The 9,578-nt window shown below is 42.9% G+C and overlaps 1 protein-coding gene across 1 annotated transcript; it reads left to right on the forward strand.

The window, feature by feature from the left end:
- Positions 1-5,236: 5,236 nt before the first annotated feature.
- Positions 5,237-9,091, forward strand: LOC119923284 (olfactory receptor 1019-like; the record flags this gene model as incomplete). The annotated part of the gene is made up of 3 exons (XM_038742738.1): positions 5,237-5,665; positions 8,420-8,549; positions 8,886-9,091. Coding segments are annotated over exons 1-3 (765 nt in total), but the record flags the coding sequence as incomplete, so codon positions are not given.
- Between the last annotated feature and the right edge of the window lie 487 nt (positions 9,092-9,578).

Consider the following 9,578-nt stretch of genomic DNA (forward strand, 5'->3'; position numbering starts at 1 on the left):
AGCCCGCTGTTGGGTAGGGACTGTCTCTATATGTTGCCAACTTGTACTTCCCAAGCGCTTAATACAGTGCTCTGCACACAGTAAGCACTCAATAAATACGATTGAATGAATGAATGATATGAGGATGGTATTCACACACCCCTTATTTTCAAAATGATTTTAGTATTTAAGCACTTTAACTTTAATAAAATTTCTTCATTTGTGTGTTTGTGTCCCATTGATTTTATTGCTGAAGTAGTCATGAGCAAAAAACGAACTAGAACTCATTTAAAAGTTTCAATATTTTCTTGCTTCTGTTTAGATTCATGTGCTTGTGGATACTACTGCTATCTAACTTTCAAAAGTCAGACAGACTGAAGAGGTAATAGAAAATCAGTCAATCAATCAGTGCTTACTATGTGCAGAACATTCTACTAAGTATTTGAGAAAGTACAACACAACTGAGTTGGTAGACACATTCCCTGCCCACAGGAGCTGCAAGTGAAAACTAAACCAACATAAACAGCGGAAATTAAGGCACAAATTATGTTTATAAGTCCAATATAACCCATTTAAATGAAACAATTAATTGTGAAATTCGTGATTTCAAATTACTAAAACATTATTATCACTCTCTGTCATTTGGCAGTTTGGAAGATTTAGTAACATAGCCTTATTTAAGTGAAGAGGATTTGAAAAATGAGATGTCAAGAGCTTGGAAGAAGTGGGTGAGACCTGTATATGGAATGAACAGAAATGGAGGAATCCTCAAATATTTCCTAAGGAAAAAATGATTTTCCTTAGTAACAAAGGCAAGGCAGTCTTTCCATTGAGCTAGTAGGAGAAGCCATTTTCAGTACTAAAAGCAACTCATCTCCTTAATTAGTTGGCAAACTGAAATCATGTGTAATGGGTCTTTTATGCTCCTGAATGTAGCTGTTAGTTTCAGTGCAATCAGTTGCAAATTCATTTTGGGTGAGGGAACGTGTATAAAACGTTTGGAAAAATACCTATAAGCAACATCATACATTGTATAATGAACCTTGGCATTATTTAGAATTAATTATTCTTGGAAGGTTGCCTAAGATTCATTCTCAGTCTCCTTTTTGGGCTCCTCCTCCCCCTCTCATCCCCTTACTGTAGGGTTTCCTCAAGGGTCAGTTCTTGGGCCCCTTCTGTTCTCTATCTACTGTCACTCACTTCCTTGGTGAATTCATTCGCTCCCAGGGCTTCAACTAGCATCTCTACGCTGATAACACCCAAATCTACATCTCTGCCCCTGCTCTCTCTCCTTCCCTTCAGTCTCGGGTCTACTCCTGCCTTCAGGACATCTCCATTTGGATGTCTGCCTGCCATTTAAAACTCAGTATGTCCAAGACTGAACTCCTTATCTTCCCTCCCAAACCCTGTCCTCTCCTCGACTTTCCCGTCACTGTACACGACACTACCATCCTTTCCATCTCACAAGCCCACAACCTTGGTGTCATCCTTGATTCCGCTCTCTCATTCATCCCTAACATCCAATCTGTCAAGAAAACCTGCCAGCCTCTCCTCCACAATATCACCAAGATGTTTCCTCTCCATCCCAACTGCTAGCTTGCTGGTTCAATCTCTCATCCTATCCTGACTGGATTACTGTATCAGCCTCCTCTCTGATCTCCCATCCTCCTGTCTCTCCCCACTTCAGTCTATATTTCACGCTGCTGCCCGGATCATCTTTGTACAGAAACGCTCTGGGTATTCCGCTCTGGGCACTCCCCTCCTCAAAAATCTCCAGTGGCTGCTAGTCAACCTAGGCATCAAGCAAAAACTCCTCACTCTCGGCCTCAAGGCTTTCCATCACCTCGCCCCCTCCTACCTCACCTCTCTTCTCTCCTTCTACAGCCCAGCCTCCCTCTGCTCCTCTGTTGCTATCCTCCTCACTGTACCTCGTTCTTGACTGTTCTGCCATCGACCCCCAGCCCACGTCCTCCCCCTGTCCTGGAATGACCTCCCTCCACACATCCGCCAAACTAGCTCTCTTCCTCCCTTCAAAGCCCTACTGAGAGCTCACCTCCACCAGGGGGCCCAAACTGAGCCTGCTTTTTCCTCTCCTCCTCCCCATCCCCTCCGTCCAACCTCCTTCCCCTCCCCACAGCACCTGTATATATGTTTGTACAGATTTATTACTCTATTCATTTACTTGTACATATTTACTATTCTATTTATTTTGTTAATGATGTGCATCTAGGTTCATTTCTATTTATTCTGATGACTTGACACCTGTCCGCACGTTTTGTTTTGTTGTCTGTCTCCCCCTTCTAGACTGTGAGCCCGTTGTTGGGTAGGGACCGTCTCTATATGTTGCCAACTTGTACTTCCCAAGTGGTTAGTTCAGTGCTCTGCACACAGTAAGCACTCAATAAATACGATTGAATGAATGAATGAATGAATGAATGAATAAGATCATATATAAGTGACAGGTCAGAAAATTGAAGAGCTCTTGCAGAAATATTTTATAAATCAAAATTCAAAATGAACCTGTCAAGTCATCAGAACTAAACTGGCAAACTAATTTTGTAGAGTCAAAAGTAAGACATTCTAAGATATGTGCTATTTCAAATATGTCCAGCTGCATTTAAAAAAACAACAACAAAAACTACTGGAAGACAGAGAACCTCTCAAAGGCAGGAGCCACGCCTTGAATGCCTTAGTACAGTGCTAAGCGCTTAGTACAGTGCTAAGCGCTTAGTACAGTGCTCTGCACACAGTAAGCGCTCAATAAATACGATTGATTGATTGATTGATTGATTTTGGAATACCACTCTGAATACCTTTAAACCCCTATACCCATTTGTTGTGCAACAGATGCTATTGACAAACTATAATTGAATCAGTTCCTTAACAGAAACTTTCCAGACATAAAAAAGTGCTATCGGCATGTGGGGTCAAACAAAAGTAGAAAAGCCATAATGAGACTTAAGGCTAATGTTCTGTAATAAATCTGCCACCCCTCTTTCGTGAAAAACAGCTGGATCTTCTTCCATATTTTTAGGTATTTGTTAAGAGATTACTATATGCCAGCAATGTACTAAGCACTGGGGTAGATACATGTTATCAGATTGGACACAGTCCAGGTCCCAAAATGGGACTCATAATCTTATTCCCCATTTTACAGATAAGGTAAATGAGGCACAGATAAATTAAATTTCTTTCTCGAGGTCACACAGCAGACAGGTGGAGGAGCTGGAATTAGAACCCAGCTCCTTCTGACTCCCGGCACATGCTCCTTCCACTAGGCAACACTGCTTCCATGGAGGAGAGAGGCAAATGAGCATTGATTTAAAAACCAAATAGCCTTAAGGCTACCTGAATTTCCAAATTTGATCAGAATTGGTAATAGAAATGGAGAAATTATCATGGATCAATGTCAAGAAAAACATAGTGTATAAATTTCTACATTTATACCTCTTTATGTACTTGTTAAGTACTCAGCATATGTCAAGCACTGTTCTAGGCTCTGGGGTAGATAAAAGGTAATCAGGTCAGATACAGTCCCTGTCCCACATGGAACATTCAGTCTAAGCATTGAATCACCATTTTCCAGTTGAGGAAACAGAGGCACAGAGAACTTAAGTGACTCATGTAAGGTTGCACAGCAGACAGTGGAAGAGATCGTATTAGAACCCAGTTCCTTTGCTCCTAGGCCTGTGTTCTTTCCACTACTACTAATAATAATTGCATTTATTAAGCGCTTACTATGTGCAAAGCACTGTTCTAAGGGCTGGAGAGGTTACAAGGTGATCAGGTTGTCCAATAGGGAGCTCACAGTCTTACTCCCCATTTTATAGATGAGGTAAATGAGGTACAGATAAGTTATGTGACTTACCCAAAGTCACACAGCTGACAAGTGGTGCAGCAGGATTTGAACCTATAACCTCTGACTCCAAACCCTGGGCTCTTTCCACTGAGCCACGATGCTTCTCTATTTTACAGTAAAAAGCTAATTTCTTGGGGCTTGCTTGTTTCTGGAATAAGCAGGGACAGAGACACTAAAATGTACTCTTGTTATGGGCAAGGAAAGTAACTACAACTCTTTTGTATTGTACTCCCCCAAGTGCTCAATAGCAAATGCTCAATAATTATTGAATCATTGAATTAGACATGGTATCTTATTATCATTGTTTTATTTATGGAATTTCTTAAGCTCTCACTATGTGCCAGGCACTGCACTAAGCGCTGGAGCACATACAAACTAATCAGATTGGACATAATCCATGCCCAACATGGATCTCACAGCCTTAATCCCCATTTTACAGATGAGGTAACTGAGACAGAGAAGTTAAGTGACTTGCCCAAGGTCACAGAGTAGTAACATTGTAGAGTTAGAATTAGAACCCAGGCCCTCTGTGTGCACTACCCATCCGAATAATTAAAATTGAGGTTTTGTCATTTTACTTTTTCCTCCTTTCTCACCTTTATAGAATCTCAATTTCTACTAAAATTAATCAATCATTGGTATTTAATGAGACCTTACTGTGAGCAGGCACTGTACTAGGCACTTGGGAGAGTACAACATAACAATAAATACGTTTCCTTTGAGTGGCAAGCTTTTGCTATGTGACCTTGGACAAGTCACTTAACTTCTCTGTGCCTGTTACCTCATCTGTAAAATGGGGATTAAAACTGTGAGCCCCACGTGGGAAAACTTGATTACCCTGTATCTACCCCAGAGCTTAGAACAGTGTTTGGCACATAGTAAGCGCTTAACAAATACTATAATTATTATTATTACCTTTAGTTTTGTTCCAACAGATCACAGCTTCTGAATGGCTGAGAACAATCACATAGTTGTGAGGGAATTCATTCTTAAGGGATTCACCGAGTCGTGAGCTTGAGGAAAATACTTTTTGTGCTATTTTTCAGCATCTACCTCATCACACTAGTGGGCAATCTGTGGATGACAGGGTTAGTCAGGGTAGAACAACCAACTCCACACCCCACTGCACCTCTTCCTCGGTAACTTATCATTTGTGGATGCCTGCTATTCCTCGACCATCTCCCCCGAGATGCTGGTGAACTTCTTAGTGGAAAAGAAAATCATTTCATTCAGTGGATGTGCTACTCATCTGTGCTTCATCATCGTTTTCACCAGCTCCTGGCTGTCATGGCTTATGACCGTTACGTCGCCATCTGCAACCCTCTGCTTTACCCAGCGATGGTGTAGAGAAAGACATGGTTCCGACTGGTGGCAGGTTCCTTTTTATTAAGAGGGAGCATGAGTTCTTTGATCCACACCAGCTTTACCTTCTGGCTATCCTTCTGCCACTCCAACATCATCCGCCATTACTTCTGTGATATCCTTCCTCTGTTAGCCCTTTCCTGCTCTGACACCCATGTCAACAAAATCCTGATTTTTGCTCTAGGGAGTTTGGAAGTGGCAGTCTCCCTTTCGACCATCTTCTTCTCTTACTTGTTCATTCTCGTAACCATCGTGAGGATCCGCTTGGCCGAGGGCAGACGCAAAGTCTTCTCCACCTGCACCTCCCACCTGACAGCCAACGTTCTATTATATGGGACGCTGATCTTCATGTACTTGTGCTCCAGCTCCAGCTCTGCACTGGAAAAGGAGCCGTTGGTGTATATGTTCTACATGACGATGACCCCCATGTTGAAACCTCTGATCTATAGCCTTAGGAATCGGGAGGTAAAAAATGCCCTGAGAAGTGTCCTGAAGTGAAAACTGGTGCTGATCTGACTCATCTGTCATGTCCAGATGATAAGTATAGGGAATGTCTTCAAGACATTTTTCATTCTGTAACCTGAGACTTCCTCTCTAAAAGACCCATAAATACAACTAGAAGTACCCTGTTAATGGCGACGGTTTGGGAAAACAGGATACTTTGCAGAATAGCTGAGGGATTGACTTCTTTATTGATTCAATGTTACTGATCATCATCATCATCATCAATCGTATTTATTGAGCGCTTACTATGTGCAGAGCACTGTACTAAGCGCTTGGGAAATACAAATTGGCAAAACATAGAGACAGTCCCTACCCAACAGTAGGCTCACAGTCTAAAAGGGGGAGACAGAGAACAAAACCAAACATACCAACAAAACAAAATAAATAGAATAGATATGTACAAGTAAAATAAATAAAAAATAAATAAATAGAGTAATAAATATGTACAAACATATATACATATATACAGGTGCTGTGGGGAAGGGAAGGAGGTAAGATGGGGGGATGGAGAGGGGGACGAGGGGGAGAGAAAGGAAGGGACTCAGTCTGGGAAGGCCTCCTGGAGGAGGTGAGCTCTTAGCAGGGCCTTGAAGGGAGGAAGAGGGCTAGCTTGGCGGATGGGCAAAAGGAGGGCATTCCAGGCCCGGGGGATGACGAGGGCTGGGGGTCGATGGCGGGACAGGCGAGAACGAGGTACGGTGAGGAGATTAGCGGCGGAGGAGCGGAGGGTGCGGGCTGAGGTGTAGAAGGAGAGAAGGGAGGTGAGGTAGGAGGGGGCGAGGTGATGGACAGCCTTGAAGCCCAGGGTGAGGAGTTTCTGCCTAATGCGCAGATTGATTGGTAGCCACTGGAGATTTCTGAGGAGGGGAGTAATATGCCCAGAGCGTTTCTGGACAAAGATAATCCGGGAAGCAGCATGAAGTATGGATTGAAGTGGAGAGAGACACGAGGATGGTAGATCAGAGAGAAGGCTGATGCAGTAGTCCAGATGGGATAGGATAAGAGCTTGAATGAACAGGGTAGCAGTATGGATAGAGAGGAAAGGGCGTATCTTGGCAATGTTGCGGAGCTGAGACTGGGAGGTTTTGGTGATGGCTTGGATGTGAGGGGTGAATGAGAGAGCGGAGTCGAGGATGACACCAAAGTTGCGGGCTTGTGAGATGGGAAGCATGGTAGTGCCGTCAACAGAGATAGGAAAGTCAGGGAGAGGACAAGATTTGGGAGGGAAGACAAGGAGTTCAGTCTTTGACATGTTGAGCTTTAGGTGGCGGGCAGACATCCAGATGGAGATGTCCTGAAGGCAGGAGGAGATGCGAGCCTGGAGAGAGGGGGAGATAGCAGGGGCAGAGATGTAGATCTGGGTGTCATCAGCCTAGAGATGATAGTTGAAACCGTGGGAGCGAATGAGGTCACCAAGCGAGTGCGTGTAGATTGAGAACAGAAGGGGACCAAGCACTGAACCTTGGGGAACCCCCACAGTAAGAGGATGGGAGGGGGAGGAGGAGCCTGCAAAAGAGACTGAGAAAGAACGACCGGGGAGATAAGAGGAGAACCAGGAGAGGATGGTATTAGTGTTCTCTGAGACCCTGATTACAAGTAGGTATGAGAAAGAAACACCTCAAGCATTGCAGAATGCCTAATTTTTCCTCTAAACTCACTTTCGTGTATTTGCAAGAGCATTAGAAATATTGCCTTTACTTCTGACTCATGGTACCATTGATTTAATAGGCAAAAGCCTAGTTTTTTTGTGATGCTGTGTTAACACATAGAGTGGGCAAGAGTGAGCAGTTGGCTTTGATGAGGCCGTTTCAAAGGAGACAGCTACAGTGTGCCAACTCTGCTGCCTATAGCTGGAAAAATATCATTGTGAAAGGTCTGAAATGGCCAAGGTAATAATGGACTACGTCATCACACAGCAGAATCAATTTAGAGAGTTGGCCCAGTGCTGTGTACTAATAATTAGCCTGACAAAAACCAAGGATATGCATCACTGTACACACAGAAAACTTTCTTATGGTCAGTAAAATGAACTATTCCTCTTTTTGTGGTGAAAAACCTGGACTCCATCATTGTTAGGGACATGAGCACCCAGCCTATGTGCATGTGTGTATGTGTTTGAATGCAGGTGGGTTTATGTATGTGATGTAGATGGGTGTGTGTGTGTGCGGTGTGAGGTGGGGAGTTGAGGAGATTTCTATGTGGGAGTTATGCACATAGTCATATGTACTTTGTTTCCTACAAACAAGTGGTGATTAATTCAATTAAATTTAATTATTTCATTAATGATGGTGATGGGATGTAATGTGGTGGGAAAATGTGGGTTCAATAATGATTAACATTAGTAGCAAGTGTTGATAAAATAGAACACTTTCTGATCATTCCTTTGCAGAATTTTCATTACTGGCTAACTTCACCACTTCCCCAGTTTCCTGAACTTGCTAATAGCCAAAGATAACCTAGACACCATATATTACAAAATCACCACCTTGATCAACGACCAAACTGTCCAATTTTATGCTGAGAATTGTTTGGAGGGAAGACTCTGAAATTGTTGCTACTGATTATTTTTCCTGAAGAGAGAAGACACATTTTGGGCCCAGATATTTATATACTTACATTGATTACTATTTAAAACACATGCAAATGAGGGAAGGCAATCCGTCAGTTGTAACTGAATTCATTCTTTTGGATTTTTCCAATTTCCCTGAATTTCAGGTCATTCTTTTTATGATTTTCTGTGTGATATACCTAAAAGCCTTCTTCTTAGTGCTGGTCTCCATGGTGGACTGTGCCCTTCAAATTCCTGTGTACTTTTTCCTCAGGAGTCTGTCCTTTACGGATAATGGTTACACCACTGTTGTCATTCCTAAAATGCTCACCAATTTCTGTCCAAGAATAAAAGTATTTTCTTTGGTGGCTGTGCAGCCCAGACGTATTTTTCCTGTTTTGGGAGGCCCTGGGAGTGTTGAATTCTAACAACAGTGCTTTATGAAAGACAGGCCATCATCTGTGACCTGCTCCACTATACACTAAGTTTGAACCAGAGGCTCTGCCTGCAGCTGGCCCTGGCTTTCTGGCTATCAGGAATTCCCGTGGCAACAGTATAGACTACAGTGATATTTATATTGCCCCTCTGTGGGACTAATGTAATTAACCATTTCTTCTGTGATGGTCCTCTTAGAGCTGGTGTGCACAGACATCTTCATGATTGAGGTTTACAGTGTAACTGCGACTGTGATCGTCCTGATGCTCCCCTTTGGAGTGATCATTGTATCTTACCTCCGCATCCTCATCACCATCCTGAAGATGTTCTACGCCGAGGGCTATCACAAAGCCTTCTGTACCTGCTTGTCCCACCTCACTGTGATCTTGCTGTTCTTTGGGGCTGTGGGTTCGACCTATTTCCAAGTCAAATCATTCTCCCCCTCCCCCCGAGATCAAGAAGCTGCTTTATCTCCCCTATTCAGTCTTCATTCCCATGCTAAATCTCCCGATCTAAAGTCTGAGGAATCAAGAGGTGAAATGTGACCTGAAGAGAATTCTAGGTTGAAAAATATTCTATCAGGATCTGGGAGGCTCTGATTTGGGAAGGTGACTTTTTTTTGTTGAGGTGTCAAGAAATCAGTGGCTTTCATTAGGCACCGTTACTAGGTGCAATCCCATCTTTATTATTGGCTGAGGGCTCACTGTGTACAGGGAATATTTTGGGCTATTGGAAAGACTTTTTCTCAGAATTAAAATGGAGAACACCACTTCCAACTTAGAAGGTAGAAGGCTAGTAAGAGATGAGTCACTGAGACTTGGAAACCCATACAAGTCGACATTTTCTCAATCAAATAATGGTATTTATTAAGGGTTTCAGCTGTGCAGAGCA

The sequence above is a fragment of the Tachyglossus aculeatus genome, unplaced genomic scaffold, assembly GCF_015852505.1.
Source record: "Tachyglossus aculeatus isolate mTacAcu1 unplaced genomic scaffold, mTacAcu1.pri scaffold_168_arrow_ctg1, whole genome shotgun sequence".
NCBI classification, from domain to species: domain Eukaryota; kingdom Metazoa; phylum Chordata; class Mammalia; order Monotremata; family Tachyglossidae; genus Tachyglossus; species Tachyglossus aculeatus.